General features: G+C 42.7%; 1 protein-coding gene and 1 long non-coding RNA gene across 2 annotated transcripts; one reads left to right on the forward strand and one right to left on the reverse strand.

The window, feature by feature from the left end:
• Window positions 1-239: 239 nt before the first annotated feature.
• DLL1 (delta like canonical Notch ligand 1) lies at window positions 240-18,367 on the reverse strand. Its single transcript, XM_034428400.3, has 11 exons — window positions 16,970-18,367; window positions 15,958-16,296; window positions 13,793-13,853; window positions 13,142-13,399; window positions 8,029-8,089; window positions 7,111-7,241; window positions 6,800-6,969; window positions 6,478-6,694; window positions 1,602-2,394; window positions 1,372-1,486; window positions 240-943 (listed from the first exon to the last, which is right to left on the reverse strand). The coding sequence occupies exons 1-11, from the start codon at window positions 17,027-17,029 to the stop codon at window positions 938-940; spliced, it is 2,211 nt and encodes a 736-aa protein (XP_034284291.1). The 5' UTR covers window positions 17,030-18,367; the 3' UTR covers window positions 240-937.
• On the forward strand, window positions 8,692-13,301 carry LOC117672034 (uncharacterized). Its single transcript, XR_004593099.2, has 3 exons — window positions 8,692-8,817; window positions 9,765-9,806; window positions 13,089-13,301. It is a non-coding gene; the product is annotated as an uncharacterized LOC117672034 (long non-coding RNA).
• Window positions 18,368-19,328: the final 961 nt, after the last annotated feature.

A 19,328-nucleotide genomic window follows, 5' to 3' on the forward strand; every position in this document is an offset into this window, starting at 1 on the left:
ATTTATCTAAGCCCAAGCAGGTGCTGTTAGTTCTTGTGCATAGTCATGATTAGCAATAAATCAATTTAATTAGACCTTCACATATGGACCTGATCTTTCACACCTGACACATACACTGCCAACATTGTTTTCCTTGATGTTGCTGCTGTACCAGTAGCAGCTTCTCAACTGTGCATGTGCAGAAGTGTTTTGCAAAAAAAAAAAAAGAAAAGAAAATAAAGAAGCATATGCCTTGGATATCATTAATAATATTTATTTTGGAAAAATATTTTAAAAATGAATTTCTTTATTAACAAAAACAGTAAAAAAAACCTCAAATAACATCTTGCACAATGTTTCATAAATACATTATATACAAACAAAAAAAATAGTCACATAGACCCGAAGTGCCTTTGTACATATTTACCAAAAAAATTAAATTATTAAAAAAAAATCACAAAATACCCCAGCTTTACAAATATCCTGAAAATAATTTTTACAGATTAAAAAAAATAACACACTTTCTTTCCCCACCTAATAACACATTTTAGTATAAAAAAAGGACAGTAAAGGCAGTGTCTGTATCTCAAGAATCAACTGGCTCATAGAATCCAAAATACACACTCCAGGCAGTGCACACTTCTTGTGTAGGAATTCAGTCCGTTCATTTAAATACATATAGGGGGAAAAAATCAACTGACCATAGTGCAATGATAAATCTTCATAAAAGGCAGTGCAACAGGTATCTTTGAACACAGAGCCTGACCTAGCGTCCGTCATGTATTACTTGCAGTCCCTTTTGCTAACTTCAGTAGAGAACCAGCTCAGTCTGAATTTAGTTTCTCAGCAGCAGTCAGTGAAGGAATCTTTCTCCCTTTCCTTGTTCAGCAGCATTCATTGGGGCATATCACCTTTGAAAATTGTTTCAAAACAACAATTTTGCCATGTCATCTTTCTTTTACACCTGCAAAGAATTCAAGAGAGGCAGGGTGAAAAAAAATAATAATCCAAGGATACCCATTAAGACATAAAAAGGTATTCACTTGATCATTAGGAGAATCAAATATCTCCTCCAGGTGAAGCATTTAGTGGTTTTATTTCCCACCCATCCACATTTCTGCATGGACAGGGTGACTAAGGCATTTTATTGGACTGAATTGGAAGATTAGAATCTGTCCACCAATGGCTATTGATGGGATGACAATGCCGCATATTATTATGGGGAAGGTTCATAACCTCATGGGCTGCAATTTTGAAATTACCCTACTAACTTATCCTACAAAGAAAATAACCATCATTAGGGCTTCCATTGGAACAAACTGAGCTGCATCAGAGGAAGTGGTGCATTAGTACAACTGGACGGGTTTTGAGCCTGGGAGAGAATATATCTACCTCCGTTGCTATGATGCATTCATCTTCCTCTTCTGATATGACATACACTGACTGGTACTTTGTGTCTTTTGAAGTGGAATATACCGATTCCGGCCGTTTCCTTTCAGACGTTTCACTGCAAAGAGAAAATTTCAGATGAGGTTGGTTTCGCGACCAATTTCGATACACCCTCACTTTTGGCAAATTAAAAACCTAACCCATTCAGCCACACTCCTCTGACACTCCCATACCTTTTGGGCTGTACTGTGTTTTTCTCTTCTGCTTCCAAATCGTATGTTTCGCCCTTAGCTTCACATCTCCCATGATCCTCTTTAACAGTGTCCTCATGCTTGAGGTCATGGACCAAATTGTAATCCACTGATGGGTATCTGACTTTGTAGCCATTTTTGTCAGCATTTTCGCTGTGGAAGTCTATTTTCTTATTCGTATTCTTAATCTGGGTGGCACCAATGACACTTATGGAGATGTCCTTCTCTCGCTGACAGTTGGCCAGGTTGTTCATGGTCTCAACTTCACTCCTACAGGCATCTTGCTGAGGCTGCTGCTTTTGTGTTTTGAGACGAAAACAGACCACAATGGCAGCACAGCCCAGCAAGAGCATAAGGACCAAGATAATTCCAGCACATACTGCAATCCACGGGAACTGGGAGCTCTGGCGTTCTGCGTACTGCTCGGTGATGTCAACGATGACTGCCCCTTGAGGGGGTTCAGGAAGCAAGAACTGGCAGTTGAGGCCCCCATAACTACGTGCACATTCACAAACGTAACGGTTGTTTCTTTCGTGGCAAGTAGCCCCATTGTGGCAGGGATCATGCTCACATTTGCTGACAGGAGTGCTACAGTTCTTTCCATTGTATCCCGGAGGGCAGGTGCAGGAATAGTCGTTGACTCCATCTTGACAGGTCCCTCCGTTTAAGCAAGGAAAGGAGGCACAGTCATCCACATTATCATCACAATGTCTTCCCGTGAAGCCAGCTTGACATTGGCATATGTAGGAATTCGTAAGATCCACACACTGAGCTCCTGCAAAAGTTTGGAGAGGACAATGATAAATAGGAGGAACTAGTCATAGGGACTTACAGTGATATTAATGGTCTATTACTGTATTTTTCGGGGTATAAGACATTCCGGACTATAAGACGCACCTACCTTTTTTGGTGAGGAAAACAAGAAAAAGAAATCTGCTCCTGCCTCCCAGCAATTTTGCCCCGTTGCAGCAAACAGCAAATAGCCTGCTTTACTTTCATTTTCGTTTTCAGCATAGCTTGATTAGCACAAGAAAAAAAAATCTGCTCCCAGCAATTTAACTCCTTACAGCAAGCAGCAAAGGCCTGCGCAAAACAGCTGAGAGTCGGGAGGCCAATCCAATCAACTTGTGCTAATTAGCCTGTGCTGAAGCTGAAACAAGCTGTTTCTTCTTGCTGCTTGCTGCAAGGAGGTAAACTGCTGGGAGGCAGAGGCCAAAGGGTGGGGGCCAGTGGGTGGGCAGAGCTACATTCGCTGTATAAGACGCACCTAAATTTTCACCCCCTTTTAGTGGGGGAAAAGGTGCATCTTATACTCCGAAAAATACGATATATCTATCCACGGTGCTGCCTATTTACAACAACCCTACAAAAAATAAGAGACAGGGACCATTCAAGGTTATCCAAACAGTTTTATGGATTCAAGAAGACCAGGATTTACAAAATCAGTACCTCAGAAGCTTACTGCTATAGAGCCTTTTGCTGTTGACATAATGTAGTTATTTTTCATAAGAACAGGAATGAATGAATAGATGGCACATCATACTACTTGTATGACAGTCTGGATATTTTTATGACTATTTTAAAGGCAGGCTTTGATTACTCTAATGCAGAGGTGAGGAACTATGGCTCTTTTATGACTTGTAGCTTTCAACTTCCAGAATTCATGAGCCACTCAGGAATTCTGGGAATTGAAGTCCACAGGTCATAAAAGGGCCGTAGTTTCCCCATTCCTGCTCTAAAGAATGGATGCTTAAGAGTATTTAAAAATCAGGTCACTTATCTGGCTGCTTTTAAATGTTGTGGGGTTTTGTACTTGATTAACATAATATTGTCCAAGCAACTAAGAGTGAAATAAGTGACCAACAGCCTTAAAACAGAATAAAGGCCTTCAGGTTATTTTAAGTACACAACAGAACCAATGTGGCAGCATATATTCTGTGCTGGGCCACCTCAGCTATTTTTGTACACAGCAGAAAAGATACTTTTTTCATACATGAAATGAACAAATGAAATCTCCCCAAACATTGCAAAAATAAGATTTATCTTTCCCACCCTGATTTCTTGTCTTCTACAACCCGTTCTCACAACTTTCTTAATTAAAGTGGGGCTTAATGTATTATGGGAACATTAAAAAGAGGCTAATTCAGTCAGTTAACTAACTCCAAGACTACACTTAGCCTAAATCAGTTCCACTGCTGTATAAGGATAAACTTCTTCCTATCAATTGCCTTGGTGTGGAACACCAAATCCTAGTCAAGTGCCCTATTTTGCACAACTACCCCATGAAGCGTGGGAAAGCATGTGCCCCTGAAAAAGCTAACCTCTTCCTCACAGAAGACACCATAAATGTTTTCAGCACACAGTATTCCTTCCAAACACTCTGAAGTGCTCGAGCCTCCCTCTTTGCTGCATCTCTAGGCAAAGAGAAGGGGATACAGCTTTGCCAGTACCCTTTGGGGTCATGTCTCGAAGTCCCAAGCACTTCCTAAAGGCACAGGGTGGGATTCTACTCTTCTCAGATATGACTGTTTGCTATGAGAATCCACCAACAAACTTATGGGGAAAGGGTCAACTGTCAATTAGGTTTCATCCACACCAGGTTTAACTAGCCAGCTAATCACAAAACTGTCAATACTTTCTCAAATGCTTTTCTGAAATCAGTGTATTATGTTTACATTATTCTTGCAGTCTATTTAACTCCCCCCCCCACACACACACACATTAATGGCAGTGTGGCACAACATATTCTTGACAAATGCATGCTAACTTTTGATGGTGCTTGTTTTCAAATTACTTTCTTTGATCCTCTTATGAACTTATGAAAAATGAGGACCCGGATTGTGGGGGCAATAAGCTGACTTTGTATAAAAAGAAATCTACTTGAGGGAGGGGGTGAAAGCCCTACTAAGCAGGTATATACAAAAATATGAAGGCTGTTGCTTAACGCATTGTAAGCCGCCCTGAGTCTCCGGAGAAGGGCGGCATATAAATTGAACCAATAAATAAATAAATAAATAAATAAATAAATAAATAAATAAATAAATAAATAAATAAATAAATAAATAAATAAATAAATAAATAAATAAATAAATAAATAAACTCCTCTAATTTTTTTGGGGTGTCAAGATTCAATTTGATCTGTCTTTTAATCCTTCCTCCTGACACTTTTTTTATGATAGAGACAACATTTAACCTTCTGCAGAAATCAAATATTTGACCCATTCTTCAGGATTTTTCCAAAATAAATATATTTCAATCATTCAGGTCATAGTTATCCTAAGGGTGCTTTTTCCAAAGGCAACTGGACTTGGGTTTTTTTTTCCTTTGAAAACATTTTACTTCTCATCCAAGAAGCTTCTTCAGTTCTTGGATGAGAAACAAAACATTTTCAAAGGAAAAAGAAAAAAAAAAAAGAAAACCCAGTTGCCTTTTGTTTTGGAAGTTTTTGGAAAACTTCCAAATATGAACTTTCCACCCACAGATTAAAGTGGAGAATTCAATAAAACATAGTTACTACCTGTTTTAACTGAAAAGGATAAACTGACTCTTCAAGTCAGCATCATTGAGCCTCGTACTTCAAGATCAGTTGACAGCCAGTCTCATCATCAATCAGATGGACTGAGACCAGTGGTGGGTTGCCACTGGTTCGGACCAGTTCGCAAGAACCGGTAGTAAAACCGGCGGGAGGCTCCACCTACTGACTCAGACGTCATCAGGAAGCTTCTGCGCATGCACAGAAGCGCATGGCCCCATTGCGAACCTATAGTAAAGGCAAGTAGAACCCACCCCTGACTGAGACCCCAACATCTCTAGTAGGCATAATGTGGGGACTTGGTGGCATTAGCCATCACAGTTATAAGGACTGAATTTTTGCTAAAGAGGGGTATGCCCTGCCATCCTAAACGGGTTCACTTAAATGGAAATTCCCACATATAGGTCTGCAATCTTACAAACAGGATTTCAGGCTCTTTTGGCCTTATGTCACATGTAAGTTGATAAATAAAGGTTACAGGCTTTCAATGTTAAGTTAAAGAACAGACAAGCCTCTTGGACTAATTCAGACAAAAGTGAGGGGTAAATTTTAGTCTGGATGCACATTACTGGACAATGACTGGATCATTCCAACTGGCAATTATACTGATTTAAATTTTCAGATTGAAATTTTGTATCTAGGTTTCTTTTTGGATTCTGCCTTTAGCCTAGTTTAGAAAGGAAGAAACAAAACTGATGTATAACTCAGCTTTCCTGAATCTGATGCCCTCTTGCTATGTTGAACCCCATCTCCCGTAATCCATCAACTAGCATGCTCAATGGTGGATGAACTGGGGAATTATAAGAATTTAAATCCAACATCTCTAGAGGAAGTTGGGCAAGGCGGATAAAACTTCTCAGAAATGTTATCGCGGAAATGCCATTCATATTAAATGTGCCCTTCTTCTTACAAAATGCCAAAATAAAATTTCTCCAAACAGGGGAAAATTGAGTTGGTGTCTTTTGTGTTCTTATCAGTTTCGCGGTTTTATAAAAAGCTGCACAACAGCTTCAGAATTGTTTAAGAATCACTGAAGAGTGTCAGGCTTATTCTGAAGACTACATACTCACAAACTGTCGCTTCTCTCCCACAGAAACCAGTGTGGCTTAGCAAGCTTCAGAGCTGCTTGGATCTCTCTCTCTTCCTCCATTAAATCAAGACCTCCCATTATAGCATGTCAAGTGAACTGCAGTGAGAAATTTACTCGCTTCCCCTTAGAAGTTAAGTGAACTGCAGCAGGAAGGTCATTCACTTCCCATGGATGTTTAGGGCAAAACGGCCATTAACTTGAATGGGTGATCAAATACAGGTACCGGTTTGGCTTACCATTAGCACAAGGACTGGAGCTGCAATAGTCGATTTTCTTTTCGCAGTTAAATCCAGAGTAACCCACAGGGCAACGACAACTATATCCACCTTCAGGATTGTCTGTACATCGTCCTCCATTGAAGCAAGGCCCATCGGCACAAGTCATTGCACCCAGTTCGCAGTTTTTACCATAAAAGCCAGGTGGACAGGTACAGGAGTAGCTGTTCTCAAGATCCTGTTGGAAGAAAGACCCACCCTCTTTAGCAATCTTTACTACGCATCTTAACATTTGGGACAAAACCTTCTTTTCAGACTAGTTGCAGCAGTAGCATTAACTTACAGTACAACTTCCTCCATTCTTGCAAGGGTTGACATCGCATTCGTTTATTTCAATCTCACAATTGGAACCCGTGTAACCAGCACGGCAAGAGCAGGTGTAACTTCCTTGGCCCGTGTTGGTACAAGTGGCGGCATTTTTGCAAGGCTTATGGTGTGTACAGTAATTTAGATCTGTAGGAGAAGTTACAGACAAAAAGGTTACATCCAGAAGATTGCCTGTGGCTCTGCGAGGACGTTACCTAAGTTTAGTTTAAGAGAAATCCAAGCTTAAGAAAAGTGGACTGTATAAACGTTACAAACGATAGAACTTACCCTGGTTACAAAAAAGACCTCCCCATCCTTCCTGACAATTGCACTGCCAAGGTTGTTGACAGGTACCATGAAGACAACCTGGGTATCGGATGCATTCATCACAGTAACGCCCTTGCCAGCCAACACGGCATCTGTGAAAACACATTTTAAACAATTTTAATCCAGGGAGTCTGGTCACACAAGCTGAAAATTATTTAAATTAAAACTAAACAAAAATCAAACTTCTTAAGTAGTGTACTTCTTCCAACGTTATTGATTTTATTAAGCTCAGAAGCTTTTTCTCTACCTGAAATACTTTTTAGGTATTTGAACAAGCTAATCTCTTTGATTTTTGTTGTCCTTATTCCTGAGTTCAAGTTCCTTCTGCTGGTAGCCTTGATTTATTAACCATCACTTTTATAAATCACCCTTCTTCCAAGACGCTAAGGATGCTAATCCCATTTAATCTCCACATTAACTCTGCAAAGACGATTATGCTGACGGAGAAATTGATTTCCCAAGGGCCACATATTTTTATAGTTCATCAGAAAGGCATAGACTTCCCTGCTCCAAACCAAAATACATCTATTCTCCCCTTGATTGAGTTATTCCAGTAATCACACCCATAAACTGCCATCTAATCATTCCATCAAATTAATTATAATTCTTCCATGATTTCAAAAGGCTAGATACAAGGCACAGTGCATCCATTATGTTTGAAAGTTAATGTGCTCCTACTAGACACTAAGCCCCATTCAACTTCTTCCAAATATCCATAAATTTTGGAGTGGTGCTTTGGCTCCTTCTTATTTGACTTACACGGACATTAGGTTAAGAAGTAAAGCAGGCCTGAATATAATCAAATCTGGGATTCTCAAATCAACTTTGCCGGCAGAAGGATGGAGCGAGAACAGGAGAAGGAAAGGTCTGGAAACTTACTTGCATTCTCCAGGCTTGTCACAGAATCCATGCTGGTCATCACAGCCTGGCAAGCAAATTGCTGCAAAACACAAAGAAACCAAAATATATCCATAAGCCTTTTGGAGCCTTGTGAGCTTAGGTCAAATTCTTTTTCATGACAGTCGAGTTGGTGACTGCAGCTAAATGAATTTTCGGAGCTTGCTAAGAGTAGTGGTCGTGCTTTTGTAACAGGGGGCTTTACTTATCACTAGGAATGAACATTCCCTTTAATGCAGTTGCACACAGACAAAAGAGAGCACACAATGACTCCTTTCCGCACAAAATTCTGCACAAAATCCCATCCGCCTTTTCTTCCCAGTAAGGGTCAGAAGTCCTATTTCCCCCCCACACACACACACACACATCCCATTCAATACCAGAGCTCCTCCTCTTGGTATCCTCAGCATCCTCAGCAAGTATAAGAGAGAGGGAGAGAGAGAGAGAGGGAGAGAGGGAGAGAGAGCATGCACAGATAAGGCTAGACAGCTGGTGTGCAGGGTGCCAGCCGGGACAGCTGCTCCATTGTCTATTCTCTCCCAGCAGCTGCCCCACTGCAACAATACCCCAACTCCTTACAGCCAATCAGAGCTAAGATGTGCTTTCTCATCAGCCTATCCCTACCCAGATCTAATCTATGGCACGCGCATGATTTCTGGGCAAAGGGGAAGGGTTTTTCTTATTCAAATAATTAAGTCTAAAGTTCTTTCACGCACACCCCCAAAGGAAGGAGGGGGTGTGGAGCCTGAAGAACACAGACGTAGGAAGGAGGTAAGCAGGCCAGCAGGAGGGAGGTTGGGAGCAGGGCGGGGAAGGAAGACTTCTGCTCATTACTTTGCCTGGTTATGGAACTCATTAAGCAGGCACTGTGAGTTTTAACCCCACAAAGCAAGCCAGAGACAATGACAAGCCCAGAAGGAGAAACAGAAGACGAAGAAGAACGGGACTGATCATCAGATTGTTAAAGTGGGGGGGGGGGAGAGAGAAGGAATGAATGGGGCAAGTGTGCGGACGAGACAAGCCTGCCAATTTTGGGACAGGCTTTTGGGTTGACATCATTTCCCTCTCCCCAACCCCACCAAGTAAATGCACCATGCATTCTAACAACTTGCTCACAAGGTTCAGAATTTTTTGGAAAGAAAAGCAGGAAGGGTTTTTTTTTTCCCCCTTCCAAAGGCTTCCAACAATATCCTATTTCTCATCTCCTCCTCTAAATCTAATTAAAGGGGGCAGCATGCATTGGGGATGTCACATGGGGGGTTTTCTTACTAACTTGACCCATAAGCAAATCAGAACCATGGTGGCTCTCCTGACAAAGAAGATGCAAAGCAGCTTCTCTGCACCCTGAGGCAACCCCTTGATCTGGACCACTGCAGCATTCATTAGGGCAGCACCCTTACTGGGAAAATCAAATGTCTCTACTTGGACAGATCAAATGGAAGCATCCAACTAGGCCAATTCAATTCACCTGGCTGCTTCCATCGATTGGAAAGGGGCCTCTACATGAACAGAGCAGGCCTTTTTAGAGCCTAGACTAAAATGGCCAACTGTTTTGATTCATCACTTTGAAGAGAGACATTTCGATTCAGTATTTTTGCCAAAGTACTTTGGTCAAAGCTTCATCCTGTTGAAATTTCCCCTCCAATCTATGCACGATTCCAGTAGACGTTGGGCCTATGAAGACGTAACAAGTGTTTTATTTGTTGCATTTCCTCCAGGAGCTCAAGGCCAACATACCAGTTCCTGGACCAGTAATTACCGTAAGTAGGTATGCCATACTAATTCTCAGTGAGGACAATCACACTGGCCATGGCTTAACATAATAGCCCAAATTTAGACAGTTACTTGAGGCATAAAGTAAAAATTAATAATTTCCAGTGAGATTTTTTTCCCTGCCCTGACTTCACCACTACTTTTAAATACTCTCCCACCAGGCAAAGTATCAAGCAACTTTAAACCCAAGGAACTTCCAGAAGGAAAGATAATTGTTTCTCATGAAAGAATGGAAGATTTCATGCTAAATCATAATCTATTTAGGAAAATCTGTGAATTCAAATGTGAAGGATTTTTTTTTTAAAAGAAGCGTAAGGATAGCTCCAAACTGATTAGGGCTGGCTGGACATATCTGAAAATTAATGAAATTACAATAAAGAACTAAATTGGGAGGAGGGGCAAATTCCATTAAGTCCAGATACCAACATTACTTAACTCTGCTAAGAGGCACAAACCTAAAACCTCTTGAGAATAAGAATTAATCATGCAATTTCTTGGATTCTGGCCAGTATTGCCGCTGGCTGTTTTCCATGTTATTTATGATCCACTCTGGCTAGTTAAGTATATGAGTGCTTACTTGTTCTGCTTCCCGGATATTTATATTTGCAGCTATGTCCCTGTAATGCAGCCAGTGTGTGACTTTGAATGAAGAGAGTCTAGTTCAAGGTTAGGCTACCTGATGCCCTCCAGATGTTTTGAGCTATGACCCTTATAAACTTCAGCTGGCATAGAAGATAGCCAGGAATTCTGGAAAATGTAATCCAGGTTACTTGGAAGTAGATCTGGGTTTAATGGAATATGTTTCTAACTACTTTTCTGAGTTTCACTATCACTATTGATGTTTAATAAAATTGCCTAAAGAACAAATTGATTTCAGAAAGACCTTTTTTTTTCCTTTTAAGAATGGCATGACTGACAACCCACTGAAATTAAGGGTCAAACATATATTTGGGGGATTTCCCCTTTTATAAGCTATCAGGCTTTCCCTGTGTCACCCTATGCCACCCAGGCCTTTCCTAAGCCAGTCTATGTTAGTTTTTTCTTACTAGACTAATTTAGTCTTTCAGAGAGGAGGACAGTCTAGAATAATAGTAAAATGCCAAGTGCAGAAAAGGGGGGGGGGAGTTAGTTTTTTGTTTTTAATAACTTTTCCAAATATAAGATTGAAACAATATATTTACTAAGCCACCAGGATGTCACAGAACTACTTGCTAGACAGTAAGTGAAGGAAAGGGGTGTGAAAGGGGAAATAAAATGAAGAAAAGGAGAAAATTTTGTCCCTTTTTTTCTGTTCTTCTCCCCATCACTACCTTACCCATATCTTATATTGTTTACTATTCAACACTGAATAATTCTATAGAATCTGAAAGCTTGAACAGTAATGTGATCTTTTATTCGATGGTCTAATGGTCTAATAAACATGCCATCTAATAGAAACATTGGAATGCAGGTAAAAAAAGTAAGAACTGCCTTCTTTGCTCATAACAAGATGTTTGCAAAATGCATTTATTGGACAGTTAAATTATGATAGCCATTTCGATGCATGTCAGTTTGTTGGACATACTCAATAAATAATAGAGGGAATTAGGTGGATCAATTTGGCTTACATTACTAATTAATTAATGAACAATACAGCCCTTTGAGAGATTTGTAAGCTTTAATGTCAGGGTTGTCGGAGACATTTTGCCACCTGAGATGAATGACAAGATGGCATTATCTTCCATTCCCATATAAAGAAGCCAACAAGATGCCTCTATACTTTGATTTTGGCATTGATATTTGACTCAGCTTAGTCTAGCATCCATGGTCTTCTGCCATAGCAGAAAAAAGCAGCTGAGGAGTTTAAGAATTACAGCAGGGACATTGGCACTCCTGCTCCTCCCCATCCCAATTGGTTACTCACTTGAGGAATCTCTTTATCATGATTATGGTATGGCTAATTTCATTTAATATCCATTAAATGTAGTCATATTTATTCAAGAGAAAAATGATGATCTTCAAGAAACCTTGTTCTATAGCAAATTTGTTTAAATTGTCACTGAATATGTATGTGAATATGTATGTAAGTTGCTTCATTCACTGAGTAATAAAGAACAGTCAGGTCTCCAAGTAAAATAATTTGACTGTTACTCTGATTCCCTAATGGCCAACTATTTCACTGATCAAGACGGAATATGAAATTCTTCACTTTTTGAAAGATGGAATGAGATTTCTAAAACACTATCAACTTTTTCCAAAGCTTCTGTATCAGCCTTTCCCAGTGTAATGCCCTCCAGCTGTGTTGGACTATGGTGGTGTTGTTGGGAATTATGGAAGTTGAGGACTAAAACTGCTAGAGGCTACTAGATTGAAGAAGCTGCTGTACATAATTTGGCTGATGTGCATGAAGGAAATTTCTAACCTAAGATAGGATCCTACATTTTGCAGAGATATTGTTTCACTTGCAATTTCAAAGAATAGAATCATTGATGTTAAGCCATTGCAATTCTCAGATTTTAGTGGGAGAATACAAGTCTCCCAGCAAGAACCATGGGGATTAAAACTGATTAATATTTAATAGATCTGTGCATTCAAAATTACAAAGAATTGTTTTGAATCTTGAAACATCTCTCTGTTATTCATTATAGCAGCTTGATTTTTTTCAGGATTCTATGAAAATTTGAAAACAGATGTTTGTTTTAAGGAACCAACTCAATAAAATTAAGGAAATAAAATTTAAGGAACCAACTCAATTAAAATTCTTAAAACAATGAGACCTTTTCTTCAAAGTCAGTCTCTTTCTTCCAAATCATCCTTAAAAACAAACAGTCTTAAAACATAATGTTAGCTGGACTGTGATCGTAATTTTGAAAATAATGAAAGATCTTTACAGGCCTTTATTCTTTTGTCCTTGTAAGTGAAGTCATCATACATAATAATTATCTGATTAATAATTGATATATTTTTATTTTTGCTTTGCGTTAATTACCTCATTTCAGGATCGAATGCTATTCATATTGTATTTGATCCTTGCCCCATATCTTAATGAGTACAGATTCATAGTTTTGGGTGTATGTATATATGTGTATATACGTGTGTGTGTATACACATACAGTGTGTTTATGTACATAATTTATTTGCATTAATTTACTTCTTAGAATTTGGACATGGAAATGGGCTATACCAACAGACAATCTCCTAACGGAGATTTGTCCAATGGCAAAGAGGGATCATTTCTCTTATTATTCATCTTATTATTCATTGAGTGGGGCATGTTTGGATTTATGCAGAGTAACCAGAATCAACAGAAAGAAAATTGAAGTTTTCATCTCTGGATACTCACGGTCACCGCAGTACAGCCCCTTCCAGCCTGGATTGCAGATCTTTTCCCCACGTTCTCCACAAGTGAAGTGACCAAAGGCATCATCTCGAGGGCGACAAAAGACAGAACAACCTTCTCCATAGTAATGCTCATCACACACAAATCGGTAGGAGTACTTGAGGTCAGTGCGACCACTGGTATGCAGGTCACTGGACCATTCTTCCCCAACAGTCAAATGTCTCTGTGTAGCCAGGCGGCTAATAAGACGATCTGGATTCTCTGAAGAGGGAGGGGTAGAGCGGGATAAGGAAATGGAATAGCAACACAGTTCATTAAATAAGAAAGGTGATGTACCACTAGAGACCTAGAAGATCTTTGGGAAGGGTTGGGTATTTCTAAGTATGTTGCAGAAGACAGATGTTTATGCGAACAGACCCCAGAATGCTATTGGGCTTGACCTCTAGCCAAGTGGCTGAAGATAATGGAAGACAAGCCCATTGAATAGGGAATTAGATTAGAAGGAATGTGTAAAATTGTCTTCCCAACCGTTGCCCTCCAGGTGTGCAAGACTGTTTTCCCCATCATGGGAAGGTAATATAGGGGTCATGACTTAGGAAGGCCTCCAGGTTAAGAAAGACTCCTGAATATACCACTTGGGAAAACATTATTTACCTGTGCTGAGGTCATCAGGAGAGTCAGTGTGCAGAGCTTCAATGATGAGAGAGAAAGTGCCCTGCACAATACAGAGAAGGGAGAAACAATGAATGTGAAGGCCTGCAGTCAGCAGAAATAATATAATCACAGGAGACTACAGCCACAACAGCCAGCATGATTCTCTGATCCCCTGACTCAGGCCTCTCTTTTTTTTCCCTCAAGGAAATGGCAGCACTTTTTCAAAACTTGCTTCCTGGCCTGTTTTTTCAGCCTGTTCATACAGGATATGGTATTAAAATGGAGCAATGAGGGGAAACGGGGAGGGGCTGGGAACAGCCATGACTGCCAATCCTCTCCCTTAATGAAGAGGGATGGCAGGGGGAGGGGGGAAGGATGCTAGAAGAGTGGTGGGCCAAACTGGCAACAACTTTGGTATTTCTACAGTAGGCAGACAAGGGGAATGGGGCTATGTTCAGATATTCCGTCAATCCTGCCTTCAACATTCCCTTCAATGGATCAGCTGTGGCTCCTAGTGATGATCAAGTATCTACTTGCCACTGCCAAATTGCAGTCTGCAAAAATTTTTGCGTTTCCAGTGGCAGAATTTCAGCATACCATACAATCTAAGAGAAAGTTGTTAGAACCGTAGAACAATCCATAGTCCCTGATAGGTAAGAACTACCTCCAAGCCAACAGCACTGGTAACCCGAGTATTCAGCTGCATTGAATACTCCAGGAAACATCAGGAAAGCAGCCACCTAACTGAAAGTCTTTAGAAAGGGTCAGACACTTTTTTTGTAGGATGAGAAAAAAGTTCTATGTTTGCAAAACAGACACCCATTTTGATTACATCACTGAAGGTAACCTGGTACCATCCAAGATTCTGAGATTTCAACTCCCATTAACTACAGCCAGGAAGGCCAATGGCAACAGACTGCAGGAAATGTAGCCTGAAACATTTACACCAGTGTTTCTCCAGCTTGGCAACTTTTCAAATGTGTAGACTTCAACTCCCAGAATTCCCCAGGCAGCCATGTAGTTCACACACCTTAAAAGTTGCCTCATTGGAGAAACATTGTTCTGGAGGATAACCCGTTGTCTACTCTTAAAGAATGCACACAAGAGGCTTCTAACATTTTAAATGGGTACAGAACTGTTCCTTTACACTTCCTTTTCTCTGGCATGAAGAAAATCATGGGGAAAGAGGAAAATAAGGCACAGGAGGTAGCTGAGGCAAATAACATCTGAACCCATATAATATTTTGTGAACTGCACAATAAAAGCCACCCATGGAAGCTCCTTCTGTATGACTTGACTTGAAATAAATTGGATCCCTTGGTTCTGAACCCAGAATCTGTCCATTTAAGTGAATTCAAGAGTACCATTAAGTGTTCCTCCTTTTGGAAAGACTAAAAATAATCCATCCTCTCTAGACTTCTGGACCATGCATTTTCTATTGTGAACATCCATTTCCTAATCTAGATAGAATGGCATTCCAAGGTCATTTCCTCACTAGTAATTTATAGCTGTGTGTCTGTGTGTGTGTATCTATGCATGTAAAATGTATATATTGTATATATTATAACAGTCCCAGAGGTGCTTTTTCAAGAGGCAACTGGACTTTCTTGTTTCTCTTTGAAGACGTTTCGCTTCTCATCCAAGAAGCTTCTGCTCATTCAGCTCTGACTGGATGGTGGGAAATGGAAGGCTTTATATTCCTTGCAGACAGCTGGTCATTTGCATTCTTTTAGACAAAAATGCAAAGAAAAAAAATGCAAAGAAAAACAAGGAAGTCCAGTTTGCCTCTTGAAAAAGCACCTTTGGGACAACCATGAACTGGATGACCTGAGAATCTCCATAAGACATGTTATAGCAGTTATTCCAATCCATGTTATAGCAGTGTTATCCCAATACAAAGTAATGGTTAGACTTTTTACCACTGGCAAGAGAACTCCAACCCCCTAATTAAAAGATGGCTCTCATCTGTATCTGTGATCAAATAAACAGAGTAGCACTGCCATTTCCAAATAATTGACAGGTTCTTCCACTACCTGATTACACATTTGTAGCATTCAAAATGCTACCTGATTACACATTTTTAAGGCCATTTGATGTGGGTTTAAGTCTACCCTCTTGCATGCAAACCTCCCCCTCTCTCTGTCCCAGGCCTCGGGCGATCTTACCGGCCAGGTGAAGCCGAAGGGGAACCGGATGGGGTTGCTGAAAGACGGTTCGCTGCCGCTGGTGACGGCGCTGTCGGGGACGCTGAACGAGTTGGCTCCAAGAACCGGCGTGACGGCACTGCCGTAGGTACAAGGCGGCTCTGGGGACACGCTAGCTTGGTAGTGCTTAAGGCACACGCGGAAGAAAGTTTTGCAGTCGCACTGTTGCAAGCCTGCCGAAGCGCCGGCGCCGGGATTGGCGGAGCCCAGGCCCTCTCGGCAGCAGTTGCGGTTGCCCAGAAGCCCCTTCTTATTGACAAACTCCTGCAGCTTCAGCTCGAAGACGCCGGAGGTCCAAACCTGCGGAGAAGGGCCGGGGTGGGGAGGGAGGGAGGGAGGGGGAGGAATGGCAGACGGTTAGAGAAGCTGGGAGCAGCGAGGGTTGCTCAGGGGCAGCGCCGCGGTCGGACCGGGAATCGCCTCGAAGGGGCGGGGCAAATGGATCAATGAAAGTTCTGGCGCCGCAAGCGGATAGCGGCGCTCGTCCTAGGCGCCCACCCCGCCGCCGCGCGCGTAATGGGCAACCTCCTGCCGAGCCGAGCTCGGAGGCCGACTTGTCCACTGCGACGCGCCCGGTGGCGAGATGCCCACCCGGCACCTCGCGACGCTCCGACGGGGTGGGGGTGGGTGAGGGGAAGGAACGCGCGGAAAGAGAGAGATTGAGAGCACGTGTGCCGAGTATCGCAGACCCGGGAATCCTGAGGGAAGCGCTGGAGCCGCGCTTTTCCTCACCGCGAACGCGGAAGCTTCTCGTGGGAACGCGTGAGGACGCGGTGCTCGGCTCTCAAAAATTGCTCGAGGGAAGGAGGATAGGCGCTTGCTCCTCGCGCGTTCCCCACCCCAACCTTCGCCAGACCGCTGCTGCGCTCCCCAGAAAGGGGACCGCCAACTTTTGGGGATGGTGGAATGCCAGAGCCCCGTCAGCACGCACACACACACCTTTCCGCATCCCCTCAACGCCCTGAGGGCTTACCTGGCAGGGAAGTTGAAGCACGCAAAAGACCATTAAAGCCAACGTGGACCGTCCACCCATATTGGCAGGGCTGATGAAGCGGGGGAAGGAAGAGGTCTGGGCTTCTTCCCTTCTTGTCCCCGGTTTTCCTTTCCAAAAGGAAGAAACAGCAAACCAAGACGAGCTTCTGTCAAGTCGAAGATCCGGACGTTTCTCCGCTCCGAGCCTGGCCGGAGGGGGATTAGAACGATGATTTATTTGTTTGGAGTCTCTCTCTCTCTTTCTCCCCCTGCGACCCCCCTCGTCGATGCGCTTCAGATACGCCCTTTAGTTGACTGACAGATCTTGTTTTAAAGATGAATTAGGCGCAAGGAAAAAGGACTACCCTCCTCTTGGCTTCCCCTTCCAGAGACAGTTCTTGGCGCTTTGGTTTCTCTTGCTCCAACCAAAGCAAAGGAGAGAAAAAGCCACTTAATTCCCAGGGACGAAGAAAAGACTTCCCAAAGGAGATTAAAATAATCAACGATCTGGAAATCCCTCAGGGGACGAGAAGATAATTCCCGGTGGCTTCAGGCAAAGAGTGGCGGGTTTTTTGTTTTGGCGTGCATGTGATTTTAGTTTTGCGGAGGGGTTGGCGATTACGCACAAGCAGCCGTTTTCAAATCCCCCAAGCTTTGCTGGTCGCCACTTTCTGGCAATGAATTCCGATCGATGTGTTGCTTTAAAAAAAAGGAAAGAAAGAAATCCAAGCCTTTTGCCCCCCACCCCCCGCAAAAAAACCCCAGGCAAAATGTTGTTGCTTCGTGGATTTCCAAAGTCGATGGCTTGGCGGTGCCCGCGTTAATGTCTGCTCTCCGCTTTAGTCATGGGTGAGCTTTGCTTTCGCCTTGAAACTGCCTGCTGGATTGGGGTAAAATTATTCCCTTTTTTTTTTCCTTTTTCTTTTTTTTTCCGGTTTTTTTTCTTTTTTTAATTTTTTGCTCGCTGACTTGCTCTGTAGCGCTAAGGATCTGCCTGCGTTCCAGCGCCTGCCTGCCTTATATCTCGCCGGCCGCCTGCATGGCTAATGAGATGCAAATGAGCAGCCCCCCAATCTGGCTAGAGCGGTCACAAAGGAACCACTTTTCCAAGCCTCCCTCAATGGATCACCAAATGGTCAGTGAGCTGTAAAATGGGCAACCCTCGTCTTCCCCTCCCCTCCAGCTCCCACCAAAATCTGAAAGGGGAGGGGGCGCTGATTTACATGCCTGCAAATTTGGTAACCGCAAGAACCGACCTTCCCCGCCAGACGCACACCCTTGCTCTTCTTTCCCAATAGTCTCGCTCGCGCTTTTCCTTCTCTGAATAGGAAAAAGGCAGGAAACCTTTCCAGCAGCGAAAAAACGCTGGGTTTTGGAAACGTCTTAAAAACGTGTCTATGCGTTCGCGTGCGCGCACCGAGCTTTTTCTTCTCGCTTCTTTTCTTAAGCGCAGTCTGCAGGTTTGCGTAAATCCGCCCACTGCCCTCCAGCCTTTCCGACGTCGGATTACAATTCCCATCACCTTGACCCAAAGTGATGGGAACTGTAGTGCAACGCATCTACCTAGCGCAGAGGAGTCTCTTCCGCTGGGAATCAGCATCTCTTGAACTCTCTCTGTATTTCAAGTCTTGGGAGAAACGGGATATGGGAAGGAAACGCGAATTCGGGAGACGTGGACGCAGTCAGATTCCCAAAGTGTCTTGTACAGTCTGTTGGATTTTTCAAAGGCGGTTAAACCCACGGTTGCTTGCGCTATGGAGTTTTGGGGATCCTAGAGCCAGATAGGGGCGATGAGTTGGATGGGAAGGTTCCAAAAAGTCCCTGCGCGCTTTTCCCTGGATCCTTACGCGCAATGAACCCCGAAGACTTTCAGTTGCAAACAATCCGGAAAAGACTCTTGCCTTGTGTTAAGTTCCAAGCGGGGGAGAAGGGGGAGGGACGGACGAGGGAAACAGTCTTGCTTTTTAAAGACCCCAAAAGAAGCTCTTTCAGTCCCTCGCTCCACTCCACTTTCTCCCCCCCCCTCCTTTCATTTTCCCTTTCCCCTGAATTCTTGGCGAACTTGCAACGATCGAGGCCCCAACTTCGTTTCTTCTCCCCTTCTCTCCCCGTGCCTTGAGCTGTCTCTTTCTGCCTTTTTCCCCCCTTCTCTGAGCGTACTTTTTGTGTTGTGTGCGTGTGTGTGTTTAACGTGAGCGGTGTGGGTCGTTCGCGTGGCTGTCATTAAGGCAGTTTGTTATTATGGGAGGCCTGCATCAGTTGGCGCTTTGTGCCCTCAGCTGTATGGTAATGTGGACAAGCACCTGCTCTCTGCACAATGCAACCGAGAGAAAGAGCTCCCCTCAGCGCACGCTACTGAC

Source organism: Pantherophis guttatus, chromosome 1, assembly GCF_059756535.1.
Source record: "Pantherophis guttatus breed Tessera chromosome 1, ASM5975653v1, whole genome shotgun sequence".
NCBI lineage: Eukaryota > Metazoa > Chordata > Lepidosauria > Squamata > Colubridae > Pantherophis > Pantherophis guttatus.